Genomic DNA, 27,497 nt, shown 5'->3' with positions numbered 1-27,497 from the left:
TTAGCACAGTTGTAGGATAAAATATCAAAATATAAAAACCAACAGTATTTTTACATACTCGCAAGAATTATAACACTTACAGTAATATCCAAAAATGTGAAATACTTAAGATAAATCTGACAAAATATCTGGAAAGTGAAAACCACAGAACACTGTCAAGAGAAACTAAAGAAGACCTAAATAAATAGAAGAATACCATGTTGACGGATATGAAGACTCAATTATTGAGATGTCAGTTCTCCCCAAATTGATCTATAGACTCAATGCAATCCCAATCAGAATGCCAGCAAGTTTTTTTGTAGAAACTGGCAAGCCAATACTAAAATTCAGATGGATATACAGAGAACCAAGAAGCCAAAATAACTTTGAAAAAGAACAAAATTGGAGGATTAATACTAATGGATTTCAAGACTTATTATAAAGCTACAATAATCAAAACAGCATGGTATTGGTGTGAAAATAAACAAACAGATCAATGGTACAGATACAATACAGAGTTTAGAAATAATCCCATAAATATATGGGTAACTAATTTTTGACAAAGGTGCAAAAGGCAATCCAATGGAGAAAGGATAGTCTTTTCAACAAATGGTGCCAGAATAACTGGGAAATCCATACACACACCATATATAAAAACTCAAAATGGATCACAGACCTACATGTAAAGCCTAAAACTCTAAAATGTCTGGAAGAAAACATAGGAGAAAATCTTTGTGACTTTGGGCTGGGAAAAGAATTCTTGGATATAACACCAAAAGCAAAATCCACAAAGGAAAAAAAATATATAAACTGTATTTTTTAAAAAATAAATAAATTTATTTATTTTTGGCTGCTTTGGTTCTTTGTTGCTGTGAGCAGCTTTCTCTAGTTGCATCAAGCAGGGGCTACTTTCGTTGTGGTGTGCGCGCTTCTCATTGCAGTAGCTTCACTTGTTGCAGAGCATGGGCTCTAGGCGCAGGGGCTTCAGGAGTTGTGGCACGTGGGCTCTAGAGCGCAGGCTCAGTAGTTGTGGTCCACGGGCTTAAATGCTCTGCGGCATGTGGGATCTTCCCAGACCAGGCCTCGAACCCGTGTCCCCTACATTGACAGGCGGATTCTTAACCACTGTGCCACCAGGGAAGCCCTAAACTGTATTTTTTGAAAGTTAAAAACTTCTACCCATCAAAAGGCTCTAAGAAAATGAAAAGACTGACACACACTGGGAGAAGAATATTTGCAAAGCATATACCCGTTAAGACTTGTACCTGAAGATCTTTCAAAATTCAACAGCAAGAAAATACAAATAAACACATGAAAAGATGCTCAACATCACTGGTCATCAGGGAAATACAAATTAAAACCACAATGAGATACCACTACACACCAGTTAGAATTGCTAAAATTAAAAAGACTCACCACAGCAAACGCTGACAAAGATTGAGAGAAACCAGAACTTTCATACTCTACTGGTAGGAATTAAAATGGTAAAACCACTTTGGAAAAGTTTGGCAGTTTCTTAAAAAAGGACACACACCTACCATATGATCCAGCCTTCTCATGACTAAGTATTTACCTAAGAGAAAAAAAATTCTATTCTATACAAACACTTGCATGTGAATGTTCACAGTAGCTTTATTTGTAATAGCCAAGAACTGGAAACAACCCGAATTTCTATTAACAGGCAAATAGATAAACATATTGTGACATATCCATACAATGAAATAGTATTCTGCAATAAAAAAGAATAAACTATTGATACATGTAATTAGTGAATGAATCTCAAAATAATTATGCTGAGTAAAAAAGCCAAATAGAAAGGCATACACAACTTATGCCAAAAAGAACAAACAGGTTAATTGGACTTCATCAAAATTAAAAACTTTTGTGCAAAGGACACTATCAAAAAAGTGAAATGACAACCTATACAGTGGGAGAGAATATTTGCAAATCATGTATCTGATAAGGATTTAATATTCAGAATACATAAAAAACTCTTAAAACTAAACAACCAAAAGACAAACAACCCAATTCAAAACTAAGCAAAAGACTTGAATAGACATTTCTCCAAAGAAGATATAAAATGGTCAATAAGCACATGAAAAAAGGCTCAACATCATTATTCATTAGGGAAATGCAAATCAAAACCTAACGAGATACCCACTAGAATGATTATTTTTTTAAAACTCAGAAAATAACAAGTGCTAACAAGAACATGGAGTAATTGGAGCCCTCATACATTGCTAGTAGGAATGTAAAATGGTGCAGCTGCTGTAGAAAACAGTATGACGATTTCTCAAAAAATTAAACATTCAATTATTCCCATGACCCAGCAATTCCACTCCTAATTACATACCCAAAATAAAACCAGGAGTCAAACAGATACTTGTATTCCAATGTTTATTGCAGCATTATTCACAAGAGCCAAAAAGTGGGAAGGAGATGAAAGGATCAACAAAATGTGATATATGCATACAATGGGATATCCAGCCAAAAAAAGGAATGTAGTACTAAAACATGTTACAATGTGAATGAACCTGGAAAACATTATGCTGAGTGAAATAAGCCAGGTCACAAAAGGACAAATACAATATGATTCCACTTACATATCTAGAATAGGCAAATTTGTAGAAAGAAGGTTAGAGGTTACTAGGTGATGGTAGAATGGGGAGATATTAATGGGTACACAGTTTCTGTTTGGAGTGATCAAAATATTTCAGAAAAAGAAAGCAGTTTTGATTGCACAACACTGTGAATGTACTTAAGGCCGCTGAATTGTACACTTGAAGTGGTTAAATTGGCAAATTTTATGTCATATATATTTTACAGCACAACCTATTATATAAGTATCATGAAATTCCAGCTAGCTTTCTATCCTTTTAGATACTACAATAAACAATCTGGGGGTTTCCCTGGTGGCACAGTGGTTGAGGGTCTGCCTGCCGATGCAGGGGACACGGGTTCGTGCCCTGGTCCGGGAGGATCCCACATGCCGCGGAGTGTCTGGGCCCGTGAGCCACGGCCACTGAACCTACGTATCCCGAGCCTGTGCTCTGCAACAGGAGAGGCCACAACAGTGAGAGGCCCGCGTACCGCAAAAAAAAAAAAAAAAATCTGTATGACAGGTTTCTCAAGGCAATATCCTAGTAGCAGGCTTCAACTAGTCTTCTAATTAGAATCAGGTAGTTGAACTGTCTAACAGCTAAACACAGGCGCAAACAGAATTCCTAGCCATAGGGCAAGGTGCCGTCAAAGGAATAGACTGTTGAGCTCGCTAGATTCTTAAATCCTGTTCATGGAAGGGTGGAGATGCCTATAGAATATTTGTAGCTAATCCATATATCTTGAATAATACTCATTTCACCATGAAAAATTATTTATCTTCATAACTGTAGAATCTGAGTGATGGGTATACAGGGGTTTTATTGTTCATTTTATTGTTTTTTTATATTTGTTTAAATATTACACAAATTAAAAATTTAGAAATCATTTATAACATCCATTATGCAAGTTAAAAAACCTCAGATGCTGGGTGATTATAGAAATAATTGAAGGGCTTATAGGAGCCTATGCAGAGAAAGTTCTGATTATAGTCTCTCAAATGCTAAGTAACTACTCCAGAGTATGTATTCCCTATTAGTACTTCAATGTTAATTAGCCATCCTTAGACTTTAAAGCAAAACACATATACACCACACTGTTTCAAATGAAATATTTTAAAATACATTTCATAACATCCAGAACATACTTCTTTCTACCACGGATTTTTAACACAAATTGCTTGTGTCCAATTGCTTGTTTTCAAATTTCCCTTCCTTCAGACACTATGAGCTTCTATCAACCTGGAACCATGCTATTCATCCTTGATTTCCCCCCTCCCACTTTAGTTCTGGACATAGGGCCTGTATTCAATAAGTTTAATTCCACAGATATTTACAGAGCACTACAGTCTATGTGTTAGGCATTGCTTTTAGTGCTGAGGATACAGCCCTGATCAAAAATGACAAAGCTGTTTGCATGGTGCTTAGATTCTATAAGAATGTGATCGAAATGAAAGATATGATGGGACTAATCAATTTTTAATAGGTCTTCCAACTAATATTCTCTGCAATACAAACTATACCTATTTTGGCGACTCTACCAGTCCCCATGCTTTGGGGAGCTTCTCTCAATTCCACAATAAAAGGTAACCAACCCGACAGTGCCATGAACACAGGGCTGGTGGGAAGAGTGCTGCTCAATGGCATTTTTTTTTAATTTGGATTTAATTGTTCTCATTAAATCTACATGCTTATCAAAATTCCCTCCATCCCCAACCAAAGATAATGTTCCATATAGCTGTCCCAGGCTGGAGAAGAATTTATTACTAATCTAACACAGTCACACACAGAATTTGCCCTTACAGTGACAGCGCAGATGTCAGCAAGAGTTCTCCTCTAAATGGACTGATGATGATAGGATTTTCTCTCTAAAATATATCAGAGCTCTCAAAGGTTAAAATACACAAATTTTCACCACTCCAGCCTCTTTGCCTGTATAGGAAACCATCAAGTTGTGAGAGCATTTATCACACATCAGGCCTCACAGGTGTTTGACAGGAATCACTAATGCCTGTTCCACGTGATGTCTTCAGTTAACCTGAAGCCTTTGGTTTATTTTGTGGAGCAAACCATTCATCTCTTTTAACTTCTGCCATTGCATCAGCCAACAATTTGCTTCCCTCTGGATCCATCTTCGAGAGTTCTCGAAACGCTTCTTCCCTCACAAAGCAAATTTCATGTCCATCAGGGTCAGTCAGAATGATCACTTGCACTGTTGCTTTCCCTGGAGTGTCCAGACTCACGAGGAGAGTCAGAATCTTCTGATTCTCCCTTTTTATCAAGTCTTCTAAGTCTGACAACTCTTTCTGGGGGCAAGAAAAGGCAATTCGTCCAAAAGCTGCTTGCATGATCAACTGCCCCCTGGATGCCCTGTAGCTCCAGCTTAAACTGGTTATCAGCATAGCCCAGCAAAACTCTGTGCTTCTTTTCATCTTTTTCATAAATTTTCATTCCCAGCAGATTAGACCAGTAGTTCAAGGACTTCTGAAGATCAGAAACTGCTAGAGTTACTTTTAATACAGGATCTGACTGAGGTGGACTGCGGTTCTGCAAATAGAATTTATATCCTCTGAGGGCTTTGGTTTCAAAGACACCTACTGCGACTTCATTGAGTGGCCACTCCAGCTTCCTGGCTTTGCAGACAGCCTGGCTAGAAGCAAGCGTGATACCCATGAAGTCACTGCCAAGCTATAGTCTCCGATGCCATAACTGTAAGTCAGTTCTGCAACAAAATGATCATCCTCAGGTCCAAAATCTATCACTGATTTACTCCATTTCCCATCATAAGGCCTTCATCCCCAGGACATCACAATAGAAACACCATCTGGAAGTGGTTTTCCACTTTGAACATGAAGTGCAGAGCCCTGAGAGTCGCTATGACCACCTACACTACCCACCCCTCACGGGTACAGCGCCGCGCTGCCCACAGGTGACACCAGCACAGTAATTCCAATGGCACTTTAAAGATTAGAGGCTCATGCATCCATAATTTTCTCATTTTCGTATCTAAATTGGTAAAATGGTCCACCACCCTCTGATAGTAGACTACAGAAATAATTTGTGAGAGTTGTAGGACCTTCTAGCCTCATGGTGTTTCCTTAATCTTTCCCCTAACACACAACTAACAGATTTTTCCTATAAAATATTATATATAAAAACATATAGTAAATTATATGAGTTATACATATATAACTCATTTCCTACATTTTCTAGTTATCTCTGGGCCAAAGGTTCTCAAACTGGGACCCCAGACCCTTAAGAGGATTCACAAAGGTAGTGATGGAAATCTTTAATTTTCAATATATTTTTAACAATCTAACAAATCATATACTTATAGTCCATAAGGTTCTACCCACTAAATACCTCAATAAATAGCTTGAATACATTTTTGTTGCTTATCTAGGGCTTATTCTTTAATAGAAGACATTAACAATATTTTAAATTATTAAGGGGGTTATGAAAAGAATATATATTATAAGCTGATAAAGTTGGGGACCACTGCTTCAGAAACACTGCTCCAGACCATGATGAACTTGTTAGATATTCAAATTAATATCAGAACATTTCAATTTACTTTGGTATCTATAGTGATCAATGCTTTGCATCTTCCATCTGGTTCCTAGGCTCTCATTTGATACTAACAGTTACCACTTATATAGGGTCTAATTGGTGACTACTGCTGATGCTACCCACAAAAAGCAAGTGTTTGGGGTAAGTAAGGACTACTTGAAGCTTCCATCTCACAGAATCCAGAAATCATAGCAAATCTTGCATACAAGGCAAAAGCCATGACTTCTACTTGAACAATCACATAAATAGCACCAAAGCAACTATTTGCTCTTATGATTCTTACCTAATTTTAACAAACTGATAACACTATGCTCTCTTCACTTTAAATTCTTAAACACCTTTCAATTTAAATGTTATGTTTAGAATAAAGTATATTTAAATATTTATGCCAATATAACATTTTACAAATTTTCTCCTTTATGTAATAAAGTGTTTTAAATTACTTCAATATAGGTTTTAAATTATTACATGTGCTCTACAGAAATGCATATAAAATTAATTTTAAGCGTTCAAGTTTATACATAAATTGAACCAGCAGATACTAAGTCATATGTTTAGTTGCCAAGCTAAAAGGCTAAATGAAGGGGCGTGCACTCACAAGAAGTATAAAGTAAGAGCTCTAAATCATTGATTATGAAAAGGCAAAGACAGGTCTTCACTGTCCAAAGTTCAAGAAAACTGGGAATCATTTATGGTTCATACCACTAACTTTCCAGCTTCCAACCATGACTTTTTGACAGTCAGCCACTTCTCACTCAAATGAACAAATTAAAAAATGGCAGTAATGGAGGGGGGTTACTTTGCGCTAGATTTTTTCTTTTTTTTTTTTTTTGCGGTATGTGGGCCTCTCACTGTTGTGGCCTCTCCCGTTGCGGAGCACAGGCTCCAGACGCGCAGGCCCAGCGGCCATGGCTCACGGGCCCAGCCGCTCCACGGCATGTGGGATCTTCCCGGACCGGGGCACGAACCCATGTCCCCCGCATCGGCAGGCGGACTCCCAACCACTGCGCCACCACGGAAGCCCTGTGCTAGATTTTTTTTAATTCCAAATTTTAAAGAATAATAATAATTCTTATATATGGATTACTATGTACCAGGCACTATTTCACAATAACCCTTTAAGCTAGGTACTATGGGGTCCACTTTACAGACCAGGAAACTAAGAAATGGAGAGATGAACTAACTTGCCCAAATTCACATGGAGAGTCAGGATTTGAACTTAGATGGCTCTTAAGCACTTTAATAAACTGCCTGTCAGCTAAGGGCAAAATAGCCACATCATTTGTATTGTGATTTACTGAGCACCTGCAATTTTTTTTAAGTTTGACATAAACAAACAAAAAGTGGACTCTCAAATGTAAGCAGCAAATGAGGTTTTAAACTCTCATCTGAAACCAGAAAAATAAAACCAAGCTGGCAATTTTACTGAAAGTGGATTACCTGTGAATTTTTACACAGATTTGGATAGAGATGGGAAATTTTTTAAATTATCTTGTGGAATCTTTTTTAAATATCATATTTTTAAAAGTGATTTCTGATTCTTGAATGGTTTGGCTTTAAGTAAAATATTGGCACGCATGTAATATATCACAATGATATTTTCTGTTATTTTATACAGCCATTAAAAATGTTGGCATGGATCAAAATACACTGATATGGAAAGCTTCATATGATATGTTAAACAAAACAGTCAGTAAAAAGGGCATGTAAAGTGTGATCCTAAATCTATTCTGTAAAAAGTCTTAAGCTTAAGTTTATGATAAACATTTTTCCTTCCAGTTTCACTGAGATACAATTGACATACAGCACTGTACAAGTTCAAAGTGTAGCATAATGATTTGACTTACATACATCATGAAATGATTACCACAATAAGTGTAGAGAACATCCATCATCTCATACAGATTCAACATTAAAGAAGAAAAATTTTTTTCCTTGTGATGAGAACTCAGGATTTACTCTTAACTTTCTTTTTTTTTTAAATTAATTAATTAATTTATTTGGGGGGGCATTGGGTCTTCGTTGCCACATGCAGGCTTTTTCTAGTTGCAGTGAGTAGGGGCTACTCTTCATTGCGGTGCGCAGGCTTCTCATTGTGGTGGCTTCTCCTGTGTGGAGCACAGGCTCTAGGCACGTGGGCTTCAGTAGTTGTGGCATGCGGGCTTCAGTAGTTGTGGCTCGTGGGCTCTAGAGCACAGGCTCAGTAGTTGTGGCACATGGACTTAGTTGCTCTGCGGCATGTGGGATTTTCCTGGACCAGGGCTCGAACCCGTGTCCCGTGCATTACAGGCAGATTCTTAATCACTGCACCACCAGGGAAGTCCCTCTCTTAACTTTCATATACAGCAGTGTTAATTATATTTATCATGTTGTACATTACCTCCTTAGTACTTATTTATCTTATAACTTGGAACTTTATACCTTTTGACTGTCATCATCCAATTCCCTTTCCCACCACCTCCTGCCTCTGGTAACCACAAATCTGATCTCTTTTTCTGTAAGTTTGCTTGTTTGTTCTTGAAGTACAACTGACCTACACCACTATGTTAGTTCCTGTTACACAACATAGTGATTCAATATTTCTGTACTCAAAATGATCACCATGATAAATCTAGTTATGATCTGTCACAATACAATGATATTACATAGTTATTGACTATATTTCCCCACACTGTACATTTCATACTCATGACTCATTTGTTCTGCAACTGTAAGTCTGTACCTCTTAATCTCCCTCACCTATTTCTTTCCTCCCCTCTCCCCTCTGGCAACCACCTGTTTGTTCTCTGTATCTATAACTGTTTTCTGTTTTGTTATGTCTGTTCATTTGTTTTTTAGATTCCACATATAAGTGAAATCATACAGTACTGGTCTCTCTCCGTCTGACTTATTCACTAAGCGTAATGGGGGTGGGGCATGTTTGGCAGAGGATGCACTACCCCCATTGTATTCCCATTTCAGCTTGTTTCTCCACAATGTTTCCAAGAGTGTGGGGCTCCCTACCCCTTTGCCCCCTTTCCCACCTCCCTTTGTGCTCTGGAGGCCCAGAGGAATTGGTAGCTGCAATTTGTGTTATTCCCTTCTCTGAATATAATGGTCAGAACAAAAAAAATAATATCCAAAGATACTTTGGTACTAACAGCATGATCTACAGCAAGAAAGATAAGCATTTGGCTCCAATCCATGAGATTCCAAGGAGAGAGACAGCCAAGACAGTGTAAAGAAGAATAAGAAAAAAGACTTGATAAATATTATCAAGGGCATGAAAGTTGAAAGCACAGTAAATGTACAAACAACAAAGCCACCCAACAGAAGACAACTTAAAAGTGTGGAGGCTACAACTAGCAGGCTTCAAAAAGCTCCAGAAGATGTCCCCAAAAGAGAAGTGAATCCCTGAGTCCTGAGTTGGTGGTGGCTGCACCTGCTGTTGCAGACTACCCCTTTTGACAAGCAGATGACCAAGTCAGAGCTGCTTCAGCAGCACAAGGAAGACTCAAGGGCACAGAAAGAGGGCAAAAGAACTAAAATTAGTTTCAGTAACATCATATCGGCTACGAAAGTTGCCAGATCTGCCTGCCACAGCTAGAGTTAGTACAAGACTAGTGAATCAGATGCAGTTTGATGAAGGAGCTGATGATGATGATGTTGGTCAGGATCTTCAACCTGATCTTAAGACCACTGATCTTAGAACAAGTTTTAGGAAAAATATATTCAAAGGCAAGAGGCTTAATATTTTTGGGCTTAAGGCAGTTACTAAAGAGGCACCTGACACACAGAGACAACACCTTCACTTTGGATTGTGGAATCTGCTAAGCAGTTAGCCACAGTCAATGAACAGTCCTTTCAGAATGATTCTGAAGAGATGAGCCAATGGACAAAAGAGGAGAACCTGTGGGAGTCCCAATTAACAATGAAGCAGGTTTTGATGATAAGGGTTCAGAATCTCATTAACATATATTTCTGGATAAATACCTGGAGGATTTTCCAAAACAAGGATCAACTCGCCACTTCATGGAGCTGGTGACCTGGCCTTTCCAAAAACCCATCTGAGTGTTAAGCAGAAGGTCGAACACTTAGAGTGGTTTAGAAATTACTTTAATGAAAAACAGGATGTTCTTAAAGAGAGTGACATACAGTTCAACAGGAAATTTTTATTTCAAGCTATTGGAGATTGGTATTATAAACAAAATAATTTGACTAGAAAAAAATACAATAAACATTTAAATATGGTTATTAGGTGGCAGAATTACTGGTAATTTTCCCTTTCTCCTTTAAATCTTTTTATAATTTTTTTTCTTTTTACAATTCACAGAATTTTATAATTCTGCTTCCTTTTATAAATAAGAAAAAATAAAGCTGTTTAAATTTACTATAAGCTTCACTAATCAGATACTTTAACAAAATGTTTTATTTTGTACAAGGGACAGAAGAGTTGTGACTATTTCTAGAAAATTCTCTCATTTGGCTTTCAAGGAGCACTGAAATGATTTTATTTAAACTAGTCTCTAAACCACATAAAATACTATACTAATGTAGTAACCTTATAACTATTGATCGTCTCCTCTCATAAATGAAAGAGACAAGGAAAAACAGGACATTACAGATATAACATGAATAACCTGCAATTCTAATTAAATTTGATCATGCTTTGTATTTCCCAAATGTGTTGTTTTCTTTGAAAAGCATATAACTTGATAAAGTTGTTTCTCCTTGTCTGGGTAGTTGTAAATAGCAAAAGACAACCACGTTAACACTTTCAGATTTTGAACATCCTATAAACTAAACAGTTGTTCCCTCGTGCAGTCAAAATTAAAACTTATTCTTTTGAGAGTTTTTCCTTCTTAGTACCATACAGCTTACCTGCTCTTAAAGATGTACTATGAGATTCTGTATTTATTTCTTATTCTAGAAAGATGCACATCAGCACATACCCAAGTATGCATTTCCTCAAAGATTACATATTGACATTTCAGAGGAAGAAGCACAGAAAATAATGTAGTAAAAAGAACTCTAGAAATCTTAAAATACATCTAGTTCTATCATGAACCAGTTGTATATCCTTACACAACTCATTTCTCTTAAAAGAAAGGGCTTTGAAACTGGATGATGAACAATTCAATCCATGTGTAATAAATATATAAGTGCAAGGTATTATATTAGATGTGGTGGAGAGTTAAAGAGACTAAACAAACAGATCCATCTTGAAAGATTTCACAATCTAATAGGAAAAAAATGTTTTAAACAAGCAAACAACCTGCTGCATCCATGGTGCAACAGAATATATTTTAATAAATACAAGTTTCTTTTAAAATAAGTAAATTAAAAAAATAAGGGAAAGGCCAGCTCAATATTCAGCTCATGATACACTGTACAGCCAAACAGATTTAAGTGAAATGTTCAAGCTTTAATAAAGTACACTATATTTTACAGTTTATGGCAGAAAAATAATAAAAGGAACTTTAAAGATATATTATTTCAAAGATAATTAGGCCCTAAAAGTTTACTTACCTTTAAAAAACTCCTTCAGAAAAGTTAATGTCTGCCTTATAAAGTCATTACTCACTTCAGTATCCCATTGACTGTATCTGATTACTCTGTGCTCTGGCTAAGGACTAGAACTGCATGCTTACTACTTGAATAATTCAGCCAGCAATGGGGAGAAAATACTCCTCAAAAACGAACCAGTGGTGAGGGAGAAAAAAGAAAATGGATAGGTCAGTAAACCAATTCAGAGAAAGCCTAAACCACTCATGTGATCCGCAGAATTATCAAAAGCAGTTCATCTTTCCCACTACAGAAACCAGGGAGATAAGCAGTCTCGAAGCAAAGGCTGTTTTTTTTCCCCTACCTTTAACCTTTCAGAGTCTAATGATTCAACGAAGACAAACAAGGGCATGCTGGATTATATGTTTCCAAAATCTAATATAAAGCAACTATTATTTAACCATGTGGTCAAAGTTAAGCACCTAACAAACTGCATAAGCAGAAGGAATAATGGTGTAAATAATAAGCTTAATGCAACCAATAAATAGAATTTATAGGGATGAATCAATTATTTCAAAACACAAAATGACTAACAGTCAATCTTATATAGATGAGAACCATAAAGAGATCAATATTGAAATAATTTCTCCATAAAACTTATTTTTTCATTTCAACATATATTTACTGCAGACAAGAATATAACAAGATGGGCCATTGGGATTGACATGTATACACTGATGTGTATAAAACTGATGACTAATAAGAACCTGCTGTATAAAAAAATAAAATTCAAAAAATATATAATAAGAATATAAATATTCAAGAATGAATATAACAAAATTCTTTCCCCAATCAATGTAACAAGATGGAGGACTGAGCACATGCTAATTTTCTCCTTCTACTGAAAACACCATAAAATGTCAGAAAACTTCTTTTTAATAGAATACATCTATAAAAGCACAGAAAATACAGCATGCCATTAGCAATCAAGATCACAAATATCCAAAAGATGGAACTAGTTTTCACACCTAAAGGTTATAAGTAAGCAATTCATAGAAAACCTGTAAATGGCCAGTAAGCACAAGATGCTCCTCCTCTCTAGTAACCAGGGCAATGTAAATTAAAACAATGAGATATTTTATTCAGCAGATAGCAAAATATTAAAAATAATGATAAAGGCTTAGCAAAGATTTAAAGAAAAGGGACTCTCTTTTACTGTTGGTAAGAGAGTTAAGTTGAAAGAAGTCTTTTGAATATCCACCAAAATACAAAGTGTATATACAATCTGACCTGCACTTTCACTTCTAGCAATCTAACTTAAAGGCAGTATTTGCTCAGATATGTTCATGTGTGTTTAGTGCAACATCTCTTCAAAACTGGGGGAAATGGAAAACAATTTAAATGATCAATGGTTAAGTGAATTATGCCTCATCCACACTATGAAATACCATTCAGTATGAAAAAAGTACCTATATGAAAGCACCTGCGGCCCCTCCACAAAAAAAGCACATATTGTTAGAGGGAAAAAAAAAAAAAAAAACTGGCTACAGAATAGATCATATTATTCCTCAAAATTCCTAGCTTCTATGAAGTATTTACCATCAGACTGTAATACCCACAACCCCTCTTTGAGGTAGTCACCTGTCAACTCCCCTTATTCACAGAAAACCTTGGCACTTAAGTTTCTGCCCAGCTACTCCAGTGATATTCCTGAAGATTTCAATATCAGTATATTCTCTCAGTTTCTTCACTTCCTTCTAGATAAATCTTTTCTTCCATCCTACTTCAGTTACCTCCTCCCATAATCATACCCTAAACCCTGTCATGTTCAATAACTAAACCACCACCCAGTCTCACATTTAACCCTCTCACATTTAGACGACGACTTCTAGGTTTCCAACTTTACTTATATGCTAGTCACCCTACTTTTATAATTCTTTAACACCATCAAAACTTCCAGTCCACTGACTCTACCACTCTCATTGTCCACCATGTCCTCAATTCCTTCCTCAAACAACCTCCTTAAAATAACCACAGTCCAAAACTACAACAACTTCCTCGTATACACCTTCAAGTCCACAGCATCATTCCCTCTGTCATACTTTTGGTAAAATCCTAATCCTCGTTAAACCCAACCCATTGCTTACTCCAAAAGTGTTCTAATTGGTCTTATTTCCATTCTTGGCCCATGAGGCAGAGACAGCCTAGCTGCCTACCCAGTATTCATTCTTTTTTTTTTTTTTTTTTTTTTTGGCGGTACGCGGGCCTCTCACTCCAGTATTCATTCTTTCATTCCTTACTAAAACAACCCTAGGGACTTCCCTGGTGGTGCAGCGGTTAAGAGTCCGCCTACCAATGCAGGGGACACGGGTTCGATCGCTGGTCTGGGAAGATCCCACGTGCCACGGAGCAACTAAGCCCGTGCGCCACACCTACTGAGCCTGAGCTCTAGAGCCTGCGAGCCACAAATACTGAAGCCTGCGCGCCTGGAGCCCATGCTCTGCAACAAGAGAAGACACCACAATGAGAAGTCTGTGCGCTGCAACGAAGAGTAGCCCCCATATGCCGCAACTAGAGAAAGCCCGCGTGCAGCAACAAAGACCCAACGCAGCCAAAAATAAAAATAAATTTATAAAAATAAGTAAATAAAAGAACCCTAATTTTACTTAGGAAGTTAATGTACCCAGCTAAAACACTATGCTTCCCAGCTTTCCTGGCAGCTAGAGGGAGTCTGTGACACTCAACTACAAAATACAGGTGAAGTCACTCGGTACGGCTTTGGAGAAGGCTCTTTAAAAGACCCAATTCAGCTGACATAGGCCCTTCTGCCTTACCTTCTGTCTAGATGGGATTCTACAGAAGGATCAACGATGGTTGATCCACATCACAAGGAGACAGGCACACTTGAAGATGTCTAAACAGAAGAACAAAAAGGAGCCTGCATCCCTGATGTCCTAGAGCTGCCATAATCAGCCCTGGACAGCTTACCTCCAGCTTTTTGTTACTGGAGAAAAGTAAAACTCCTAATTTATTTGAGTCACTGTTTTGGGGTCTCTACTATTCACAGTAAATCCAATTCCTAATTCTTAGACCCATTACAGTTTATTCCCCACACAACAACCAGAGACCTTTTAAAAGTATAATTCAGATCATATTACTGGCTTCCCATCACACTTAAAATAAATTTAAGGTCCTTACCAAGCAACTAGGCCTTCTTTGATCTGGCCCTCTATCTCTTCCAACTCACATCTTACCAGATCCCCAAACCACCCTTCCACAACTTGTACACTCAGTTCCAGCCACAGTGTTCCTTAAACAAGTCAAACTTGTTTCTATCTCAGGGCCTTTGCATTTGCTGTTCTCTTTGCTGGGAATGCTCTTTCCTCATAAGTTTACTTGGCTTGCTCCCTCATCTCTTTCAGGTAGCAACTTAAATGTTGCCTTCTCTGAGACTTTCCCTGATCACTGTATCAAAAACAGTCTTTTTGTGTCTCAAGTTTCCCTTCCACTCCCCTCTAACTCTTCTTACCCTGCTTTACTAATATATATTAAATTTCTTTTGCTTATTTACTGTACATCTTCCCCACTAGAATGAAATCTCCCCGAGGTCAAGAACCTTGGGTGTCTTCTTCAGCATCATATTCTTAGTACCTGGCACACAGTAAGGACATAATAAATATATGATGAATAAATGAATATACATCATGATCTTATTTATACTAAAAAAGACTAAAGCATATGTGTGAGAGAGTGTGTGTGTGTGTGTGTGTGTGTGTGTGTGTGTGTGTAAATATATAAAGGATCTAGGATATACACTAAACTGTTGACACTCGTTATCTCTGGGGAAGAAAGTGGAAAATAAGAAAAAGGAGAACTTTCACATTTTGCTCTGCATATTCCTGCATAAAAAAGACAAAATTAACTACAACACATGGCAGGAAGAAAATTTTAAACATATTTAGAAATATAAGCCTATTTATAGAATCATAAAATTTAGAAACATAGTAACCTCAGTAAGCATAACACTACACCATGGGTGGAGGGATCTATGATTAGTAAGCAAACATCTTTTAAAAGAACAAGAATTAGGGGAATAAAATTTCCTGTTAACGTTTTATAGCCCTTATAAAGGTTTTTACTGTCATTTAAACAAAATAATAAAGTATACTAAATAGTGTATTACACGTCAAATTAGTAATGATGAGTTATATAGAATTAATTTCCATCGCTTGCTCAGTAGAAACTTTTAAACATCTCCCTCCCCTAGGGATTCATCTAGATAATTATATATTTGTTTTGTTTCAGAAAATATGCATTCTAAGAGACATCTTTTTTATCAAGTTCTCCATCCAAATGTCTAGTGCCTTAATTTTTTTTACTTTATCGAGGCATATTTTTACATATTATATAATTCATCCATTTCAAGTATATAATTCGATGATTTTTAGTAAATTTACCAAGTTGTGGAACACACCATAAATCAGCTTTAGAAATCTTCATCGCTGTAATAAAATCACTCATGATCATTTACTGTTAATCCCCATTCTCATCCCTACTCAATCAACCATTAATCTACTGTCTGTCTCTATACTTCTGTCTATTCCTAGACATTTTCTATAAATGGAAACATACAATATGTGGTCTCTTTTATCTGGTTTCTTTCACTTAGCATCTTTTTGAGGCTCATCCATCTGGTAGCATGTATCAGTGGTTCATTCCTTCTTATTGCTGAATAGTATTCCATTACATGGGTATGCCATATTAGTGCCTTTTGTTTTTATGACTTGGATTTCCATTTTCCAGGTTATACAATGAGTGTAGGATAACCTGGGTACTTGGAGTATGGGTGGGGGGAAACCTATTTAACATTTATTTAACACAAATGACACAGGTGAGTGTTTTTCAAACCCAATCCAGTTTATGCAGAATGAGATTATCCTAGCTTCACTCAACAGCATTATGCTATCAGTCGCTTTTAAAACGATTTTCCTGTCCCTCCTTCTTAACAGGACGAAGGAACAGTTCCCCAAGGTATCCTTCTCTCTCCCAAGGCTTATAAAAAAATCTCTACACTCACTATGCCTTCTGCTTTACCTCCTTTTTCTACCTCCAAGTCCCTGTTTTCTCATTATCTTCAAGCTGACAGCTTCAAAATTTCCATATTCTCCAAGTTTCTGAAAAGTTATATTAAAACTAAATATCTGCATATTCTGGAATTTTATTTAAGAGAAATCTGTGGTTCTTTTGATGTAGCCCCCGAGAATAATTTGTTTCTATGTAGAAAAAAGCTTTGTAACTGATTTAAAACGAAAAACAAAAAAACTCACAACACCAATACAAAAGGAGCATGAGGACCCAAGTCAGCATTTGACACTCTCATTTAAAAGAAAAGATCAAAGAATATACAGTAATTAAGCACAGTTTTTTATCTTTTCTTTTTAACATGACCTTATTAAATACTGATCTTTTTCATTCAGTCTAAAATGCCATCATGTTATTGTCTTGCCTCTGTTTTATGATGATGTCTGATTAAGATTAAGTGGATTATTTGCCTTTATAAAACATTAAATATCTACATGTAGAATGATTATCTAATCGTTTATGAACCTGGGTAAGGGATGGTGGTTCAGGGAGAGGGCTAGGGAAGGATGATACAAATCTTATAACATACTTCTTATTACCAGTCTTTCTGAAGTCTTAATCTTCCAAGTGATTCCCAGACTATTAGCTTGAAAACATCAAGAATAAGATGATGTGGACACAGTTAAAAGCTTTCCCAATGGTAAACGTTCCCTAACTAGAAAATTATTCCACTACGCTTACTAGTCTAAGTTACAGTTCTTCTGGAGTACTTAAGAGAGTGAAAGCAGTAAAAGATAATACCAGCTACATGTAATTAGAGGAACCTTGCAAGATAAAGAAAAATAAGACAAGCTATTATTATTAAAGCTTAAATGTTAGATTTTATCTAACATTTAAATGCCAAGAATACCACTCTTGGTGGCCAGTTATTGCAGCAGGTGTGTGATAGGCCGTGTGAGCTACATTTTCATCTTTGAAAGGACAGGTTAAAAGGGGTTCTGAGTTAAGGTTTACTCTACTTCCATTACAGCTACAGAATCTAACTAGACCAGTATAAGGTAGGGTACAGAAAGACAGGCTCTGCATTATACATTTTAAAAATCCCTAGTAAATCAAAAATCCCACTAAGCATTCTTTAATGTCATCATTTCAATTAACTTTAAGAAAATGAATGGCATAATGATATGTATACTGTTATACTGTACCTTTCTCAGGCTTTCATATTCCTCACGAAGTTCCCCAGGCTTGCTTAATTTGATTGGTGCTCTGAATATAAACTCTGCAGGAAAGGGAAAAGAAAACACTTTTTAACAGAACTTTCTAGGAAGGAACCAAGATCTTGTCCTACTGCTGCCCCCACATCATAAACCACATAAAAATTGTGGTCATCTTCCACAATTTGAATATTCATTCATTCATTTAATGAATACTTATTAAAGGGTATAAACCAGGCACAGTTCTAAGCACTGGGGAGAAGCACTGAACAAATAAAGTCCTTACTATCATGGAGCTTACAATATTGTGGGGGGAAACAGACAATAAACAAACAAATGTGTGTATATAATACAACTGGTGGTACTAAGGGCTATGGAGGAAAATAAACACAGGCTGGAAGATTAGTTTATCAATATATAGAGTGGTCTGAAGGGTCTCACTGATAAATGTAACATGTTAAAAGACCTCAAGGAAAACTATATTTAAAGCTCCTAGTTCAATGTTACCAAGTAACATTTTAAATAAGCTAAAGTTTTACTCATAATACTTTGTTACTAATGTTTCTTTCTACTTCTTTTTCAACATTGCCAACAGACTATTTTCCTGTATACAACTTATATTTTCAGTATATAACCTGATTTTTTATCCTCAAAGCCTTCAGTGGTTTTGATCAGCTTACAGAATAAAGTCAAAACTCTTCAATATGTCACTCAAGGTTTTCCAGAGACTGATCACAACTTTATCTTTCTAAAGCACTGTGTCTTTCATCTCTTGACTATCTGGTTACAATATATATATGCCATATACTTCTAACCCTTTTATGCTCTTTCTCAGCTGAAATTCTCTTTTCTCCCCTTCTCTATATCCAGGCCCACAGAAGGCACACAATACACACTGGCTATATAAACAATAAAAATCCAACTTAAGAACAGGAATAAAAGATAAGTCCTAAATGCTATCAAAAAGGAAGGAGAAAATACACACTTCTGTCTCCTTAAATGTACATGACACTTCGATACACCCCTATGTATATTTAGACTTAAACACAGTATTTATTTGAAGACTTACTAACAACTCTATATCCTATTCAGGTTGATAATATTTGTTGTAGAAAAGTGGGCTCCTCAAAAAGTTGACTTTTGTCCTTTTTCAGTTGTCTCAACTACCTTAAAAAGACTCATATACACCAGAGAAATGTGGAAGATTCTTAGACAGAAACACTGGATGTAATACAGATGCAGAAAACAGTAACTTAAAGCTCTACCAAGAGAATTATTAGACCCGGGTCTTGGGAGGCAAATACGACATCACCTTCACCCACTTAAAAAAAAAGTCCTGATGACTATTTTAATCATATCTCTTAAGTACATTTCTAATTATTGGCAAATAGTATCTAAAACCAGATGCTTTAAAAGAGGAGGGGAAGAAGGAAGAGAAAAGCAAAACCCTTAAGTCAAAAAAATTCTTTTAATCCATTTATGGAGAACCTATTACCTGAACGATACTTTATATTTTCTCAGTGAATCGTCACAGAAACTTTATAAGGTAGTTATTATACCCATTTTACAATAATGAAAATGAGAGGTTAATGACTTGCCCAAGGCCACAGAACTAGCACAAGCACATGGCAAAATTAAGAGAAAAAGAATTAACAGGTATAAAGAGGGAAATTACATAATGATGAAAAAGGCAACCCATCAAGAAGCTATAATAATTATGCACTTGTATGAACCTACAACAGAGCAAAAAAAAAGATTATAAGAGAAATTAATAAATCCAAAATTATACTAAAAACATGTAATTTTTATACTACACAATTCAAATTTCTTTCTATATAGATATGTATATATGCTTTCTATATATACTTTTAGTTTGCTGTAAAGCATTCTCATTGCTACTGCCATTTTTAAAGTAAATAACTACTTTGGCTCCATCCAACTATTAATGTACAAGAAAACCGAAGAGACTTAATGTAGAGAAAAGCCATTTGGGGAAGAATTTGCATTGTTTTATGCCTGCCAAATTTCATTACTTGCTCTGGATTTCTGTGTAATATAGTTTTTTGTGGGGTTTTTTGGGCAAAAATAGAACAGACACACAAGTTTTTATGATACATATAATATTTAACTCAGACCATATAATTCTAGAGTTGTGAAGTTCTGGGTGAAACAAACTCTGAAGAAGCCTAGAGAAATTAAAAGGGTGATGATAATAATAATAAATCTTTTCAAGTAAGGCGTTAGAACTTGATTTTTTTAGTGCAGAAAATAAAAAATAAAAGACACCATAGAATGATTGTCATGTATATACTGGTTTAAGATGATTGTCAAAAAAAGCTGGTGCTAATTGTTTCTTTTTTTCTTTCATTTTCACAGTTCATACTTCATTTTCATCACTGAAGATGTAGACCAGTAATTCTTGAAGTGTGTCCATTGATCCCTAGGTGTCCCAGAGACCTTTCTAGGACTCTACAAGGTCAAAAAATTCTTAAGACTCTTAAGATGTTACTTGCTTTTTTTACTCTCATTCCTTCCTTAGCGTGCAGTGGACTTTCCCTACATTTCTATGAGATGTCATGACATCATAGCTTTTTTTTTTTTTACGTCTTTATTGGAGTATAATTGCTTTACAATGGTGTGTTAGTTTCTGCTTTATAACAAAGTGAATCAGTTATACATATACATATGTTCCCATATCTCCTCCCTCTTGCGTCTCCCTCCCTCCCACCCTCCCTATCCCACCCATCCAGGTGGTCACAAAGCACCGAGCTGATCTCCCTGTGCTATGCGGCTGCTTCCCACTAGCTATCTATTTTATGTTTGGTAGTGTATATATGACCATGCCATTCTCTCACTTTGTCACAGCTTACCCTTCCCCCTCCCTATATCCTCAAGTTCATTCTCTAGTAGGTCTGTGTCTTTATTCCCATCTTATCCCTAGGTTCTCCATGACATTTTTTTTTCTTAGATTCCATATATATGTGTTAGCATACGGTATTTGTCTTTCTCCTTCTGACTTACTTCACTCTGTATGACAGACTCTAGGGCCATCCATCTCACTACAAATAACTCAATTTCGTTTCTTTTTATGGCTGAGTAATATTCCATTGTATATGTATGTGCCACATCTTCTTTATCCATTCATCTGCTGATAGACACTTAGGTTGCTTCCATGTCCTGGCTATTGTAAATAGAGCTGCAATGAACATTTTGGTACATGACTCTTTTTGAATTATGGTAAACCTAACTTTTAGGTGCACTGGGAAACCTAAAAATTCATGTGACTCGCTTTATTGCAGTATTCACTTTATTACGGTGGTCTGGAACCAAACTCTCAATATCTCCAAGGTATGCCTGTAATAATATTTTTATTTCATTTTCATTTACTACTCAACAGGTTTCTCTAAATTCTGAAATACTCTATTAAAGTTTAATATAATAGGTAAAAATGCTATTAGGATTTTAAACTTATATAACAGTAGCTATAACATGAAAATAATTTCTTTGAAGCCTTATGAAATATGGTTTCAATCCACCTGAAAAAGGTCCGAAAAATAAAAATCTCCCTTTTTAAATCAAAGTCTTTTACAGTGTCTCTTAAAGCTTACTGGAGAACATGTATACACTGAACATTATTAATTATACTAAGATATTTATCAGTCATGATTAACCTTTCAGGTTCCCTGACTTTTAGTACAGAAAGAACACTCATTTATAATAAAATAGCTCCTGTCTGCTGATGTGGGACTTGACTTTTCTCAATATTCTCTTTACTTCCCTCTGCCTTCCTAGAGTCATATGTCAACTCCCTCCACTCCAAAAGTTGAAATTGTGATTGAAACTCCTGCAATACTATCATAAAACCAGAGCAACAGGAGAAAACCTAGATGACTTGGTATGGTGATGCCTTTTTAGACATAATATCAAAGACATGATTCATAAAATAAGTAATTGATAAGCTGGACTTCATTAAAATTAAAAATTTCTGCTCTGCAAAAGACAATGTCAAGAGAGTGAGAACAAAAGCCACAAACTGGAAGAAAACATTTGTAACAGATGTATTTGATATAAGACTGTTATCCAAAATAAACAAAGAACTATCAAAACGTAATCAGAAAACAACCTGATTTTTTTTTTAACGGGCAAGAGACCTTAACAGACACCTCACCAAAGAAAATATATGGCAAAGAAGAAGACATAGCAAATAAACAAATGAAAAAATCGCCCAACATCATATGTCATTAGAGAATTACAAATTAAAACGAGATGGCACTACACCCCTAATTAGAGGGGCTAACATCCAAAACACTGACAATACCAAATGCTGGTGAGGATGTGCAGCAACAAAAATTCTCAAACACTGCCGGTGGGAATGCAAAACGGTAGAGCCACTTTGGAAGGCAATCCAGCAATTTCTTACAAAACTAAACATAGTTTTACCATACAATCCAGTAATTGCACTCCTTGATATTTATCCAAACGAGTTAAAAACTTACATCCACACAAAAACCTGTAAATAAATGTTTATAGCAGCTTTGGCCATAACCTCCAAAACTTGGAAGCAAACAAGATATCCTTCAGAAGGTAAATGGATAAATAAACTGAGGTAGATACAGTGAAATTAATTAAAGAAACCTCAGCTAAAATCAGAGTAGGGACAGGCCTGTAGGGGGAGCGCTCATGCCCCGCCCCCCCCCCCCCCCCCCGCATCTGTCAGTTACTCCAAATAGGAAGAGCTATACACCTACATCTATGACAGGAAGGTGTTGCTTACTTTACTATCCAGCAGGAAGAAAAAAACTTCTCTCCATCCAAAAACAGCTCCACCAATCAGATATGCAGCAGCTCAACTGATGAGAAGCCTCCATACTTTGGACTCCCAGCTTCCTCCAATGGACTCTTTGGTTATTACAGCTCTTCCCAACTCCCCTCTTTTCCCTATAAAAGCAAGTTCCACTTCCTTGTTCTCTGGATTTGTCTCTGGTCTGCCATAGTTTGCATATCCTGAACTGCAATTCCTCTGGCTATTCCCAAATAAACTCACTTTTGCTGGTAAAATAACTGTCTATTATAATATGAAAGTTGATAATCCAGACAATGGAATATTATTCAGTGCTAAAAAGAAATGAGTTTTCAACACTGATGAAAAAAATCAGAGATAACACAAACAGCTGGAACGATATACCAGGTTCTTGGATTGGAAGAATCAATATTGTCAAAATGAATATACTACTCAAGGCAATCTACAGATGCAATGCAATCCTTATCAAGTTACCAATGGCATTTTTTCACAGCACTAGAACAAAAAATTCTATAATTTATTTGGAAACACAAAAGACCCCAAATAGCCAAAGCAATCCTGAGAAAGAAAAATGGAGCTGGAGGAATCAGACTCCTCAAATTCAGACTATACTACAAAGCTACAGTAATCAAAACAGTATGGTACTGGCACACAAACAAAAATATACATCAATGGAACAGGATAGAAAGTCCAGAAACAAACTCACATACCCATGGTTGACTAAACTACGACAAAGGAGGCAAGAATATACAATGGAGAAAAGACAGTCTTTTCAATAAGTCTGGGGAAACGGGACAGTTACATGTAAAACAATGAAATCAGAACACTAACACCACATACAGAAATGAACTCCAAATGGATTAAAGACCTAAATTCAAGGCCAGACACTATAAAACTCTTAGAGGAAAACATAGGCAGAACACTCTTTGACATAAATTGCAGCAATATCTTTTTTGATCCACCTCCTACAGTAATGAAAATAAAAACAAAAATAAACAAATGGGACCTAATTAAACTTCTTCTGCACAGCAAAAGGAACTATAAACAAAACGAAAAGACAACCCTCAGAATGGGAGAAAATATTTCCAAACGAAGCAACTGACAAGGGATTAATATCCAAAATATACAAACAGCTCATGCAGTTCCATGTCAAAAACAAACAAACAAACAACCCAATCAAAAAACAGGCAGAAGATCTAAATAGACAATTCTCCAGAAAAGATATACAGGTGGCCAAAAAGCACATGAAAAGATGCTAATTATCAGAGAAATGCAAATCAAAACTATAATGAGGTGTCACCTCACACTAGTCAGAATGGCCATCATCAAAAAGTCTATAAACAATAAATACTGGAGAGGGTGTGGAGAAAAAGGAAACTCTCCTACACTGTTGGTGGGAATGTAAATTGGTACAACCATTATGGAAAACAATATACAGGTTCCTTAAAAAACTAAAAATAGAACTACATATGATCCAGCAATCCCACTCCTGGGCATATATCTGGAGAAAACTCTAATTAGAAAAGATACATGCACCCCAATGTTCATAGCAGCACTCTTTACAATAGCCAGGTCATGGAAGCAACCTAAATGCCCATCGACAGATGAATGGATAAAGAAGATGTGGTACTTATATACAATGGAATATTACTCAGCCATAAAAAAGAATGAAATAATGGCATTTGGAGCAACATGGATGGACCTAGAGATTATCACACTAAGTGAAGTAAGTCAGACAGAGACAAATATCACAGGATATCGCTTATATGTGGAATCTAAAAAAATGGTACAAATGAACTTACTTACAAAGCACAAAGAGTCACAGATGTAGAAAAAAAACATGGTTACTTGGGGGAAGGAGGGAGGAGGGATAAATTGGGAGACTGGGATTGACATATGCACACTACTATATATAAAACAGATAACTAATAAGAACCTACTGTATAGCACAGGAAACTCTACTCAATACTCTGTAATGACCTATATGGGAAAGAATCTAAAAAGAGTGGATATATGTATACATATAACTCATTCACTTTGCTGTACACCTGAAACTAACACAACATTGTAAATCAACTATACTCCAATAAAAATTTTAAAAAATAAATAAAATGTAATTATGATTGGAAAAGAAAAAAAATGAGCTTTCAAAGCTATGAAAAGACATGGAGGAAACTTTAATGCATATTACTAAATGAGAGAAGCCAATCTGAAAATGCTACATACTGTATGTCTCCAACTATATGACATTCTGGAAAAGATAAAACTTTAGAGACAATTAAAAAATCAGTAGTTCCAAGGACGGAGAAGGTAGGGATGAGTAGGCAGAGCAGAGGATTCTTAGGGCAGTGAAAAGACTCTTTCTAATATTATAATGATGGACAAATTTCATTATACATTTGTCCAAACCCACAGAATGTACAACACCAAGAGTCAAATCTACCATTCTGGTGAGTGACAGTGACAATGGGGGAGGCTATGAATGTGTGGGGGCAGGGATCATATGGGATATCTCTGTACCTTCCTCTCAATTTTGTTGTAAAACTAAAACTGCTCTAAGAAATAAATTCTTGGGCTGGCAGGGGCGGTGGGGGAGCACAGCAACAACATGTCAAAAGAAGCAGAAAAGGCAACATCACCCTCCTTAGTCCAGAGGAATTAGTCCCAAAATCCACCAATCCCTCCACCAGAATCTATAGGGATTTTCAAGTGTTTCAGTAGCACAGAAACAACCATTCACCCTTCCTTCATCTCACAGAAAAGAAATACTAGAAACTATTCCAGGTGTCACTGAGCTGCTGAGTATCTTAGTATTTATAAATGAATCCAGTGGTGAAGTACTTTCTTAATGCCTGTCCTCTGACAACTACAGTTGACCCTTGAACAACGTAGGTTTGAACTGCGCAGGTCCACTTATATGCAGATTTTTTTTCAATAAATACATACTACGGTACCATATGATCTGCGGTTGAATCTGAGGTTGGTTGAATCCACTTATCCACATAAGGTTATACACAGATTTTCAACTGTGCAGGGGGGTCGGTGCCACTAATCCCCATGTTGTTCAAGGGTCAACTGCACCATGTTTAAAAGAGAAACTCTCTAAGGATATTAATACCCTAAGAATGACAAACACACATGGCCAATGACCAAAGCTGAGTACTGCATTCAGTCTAACGTGAACTGTAGGAGCAGCTATATTTCCTTGATCGTCCTTCCTGAAAAAGATTTTCTCTAGGGTGGGGTGACTGGTTATTAATAAAGGCAAACAAACAAAACAAACTATAAGACTAGCATTTTGCTAACTGCACCAAACCCTCAGGAATAAAGTATCATTGTCAAAGAATCCACACTCAATACAAAATTACAAAAAGAACCTCACTGAACTATATTGGAAAGACGCTACCCCAATAACTCTCAAATCCAAAGGTAAACATCCCTTGGTACCTGGCTATGCTTGAGTTTTTACCCCTGTACATTCAATTTCTTATTAGTGCAGCAGAATGAAAAAGAACTTTGGACTTAAGAGTCCCAAGATCTTGATCCTAATTTGAATTCTCCCACTTACTAGTCATTTGTCCTTGGGCAAATAAAAAAATCTCTCTGCTAATTTCCATCTCTATCTCCACCACCAGTATCATTCTGATGACTGGCAGTTATATAGCACTTTGATCATGCCAGGCCCATTTCTAAGCACTCTATATTTTAACTCATCTAATCTTCATAATGACCCAATGGAGAGATGCTATTATCCCCACTTTACAGATGAAGAAACTGAAGCACAGAGCATATAACTTGCCCAAGGCTACACTGCTGTAAATGAAAGAGCTATGATTTAAACTCAGGCAATCTGGCTCCAGAATTGGTCCTCTTACCCACTGTTCTTTATTACCTCTTTAATATTAAAAAAAAAAGAAGAAGAAAAAGAAGCTGAACAACCCTAGATGACAATGGGCAAAGGACATGAACAGGCAGTTTACAGAAACATAAATTCAGATGACTTGTAAACAAATTAAAATATGCTCAATTTCGCTCATTTCAAGATATTAAAAATTTCTGAAACAAAACACTTTTATATATCAGATTAGCAAATATCAAAAAAGTTTGATAAAGACAAGAGTTAGCAAGGGTATTCGTTATCTTAATGATGTATCATACACATGTACAAAGATGTACAGACAAGAATATTCACTGCAAATCAATCGCAATACTAAAGACTGGAAACAACCTAAATGTCCTTCTATTTTAGAATGACTGAATAAATTATAAGTGACTGGGATACAATGGATCCTTTCCTATACTGTCTGTTTTTATTCCTGGTCTGGTTTCTTGGTTTACCACGTAATTTTTGTTGGAATGCCATTCATTGTGTTATGAAAAACTATAAAGGCTGTGGATGATATAACATCCTACAGAAGATTCACCATGTTCTCTGACAGGCAATTAGACTAAGGGTAGATCACCTCACAATCCATTCAGGACATGAGCTTATTCAAGGTTGGCTGCAGGCTTTGTAAAACTTGAAAAGTTTGTTCTACCCTAGTTTGTAGCCCTCTGAGGATCTAACTGAGAGTTAAGGGTATTTTCCAAGCCTGCCTTCCTTGGAAGGCCTTCAACTTTTTTCTCCTCAACACTGAAGAACTGCTAAAAGAGTGCTCTGTTTTTCATTAGGCTTCTGGGAAGCTTCTTAACCTTTTACCCTACACAGTTAAAGAATCTGCAAATGCCTCAAGAGAAAAAAAGGCAGGTAGAGAGGCCTGGGGCGGAGGG

At 36.4% G+C, this 27,497-nt stretch overlaps 1 protein-coding gene and 1 pseudogene across 1 annotated transcript in view; both read right to left on the bottom strand.

Moving 5' to 3' along the window:
- The window catches only part of RNF169 (ring finger protein 169), an 86,086-nt gene that overhangs the window by 37,770 nt on the left and 20,819 nt on the right, over window positions 1–27,497 (bottom strand). Inside the window, exon 2 of the mRNA XM_004279793.4 lies at window positions 17,918–17,991. Within this exon, the coding sequence (XP_004279841.1) occupies window positions 17,918–17,991 (74 nt within the window). The remainder of the gene's footprint in view (window positions 1–17,917; window positions 17,992–27,497) is intronic.
- Window positions 1,766–12,042, bottom strand: LOC105748509 (glyoxalase domain-containing protein 4-like; annotated as a pseudogene).

This window comes from Orcinus orca, chromosome 8 (assembly GCF_937001465.1).
Source record: "Orcinus orca chromosome 8, mOrcOrc1.1, whole genome shotgun sequence".
Lineage (NCBI taxonomy): Eukaryota > Metazoa > Chordata > Mammalia > Artiodactyla > Delphinidae > Orcinus > Orcinus orca.
This window is presented reverse-complemented; position numbering and strand designations above follow the sequence as displayed.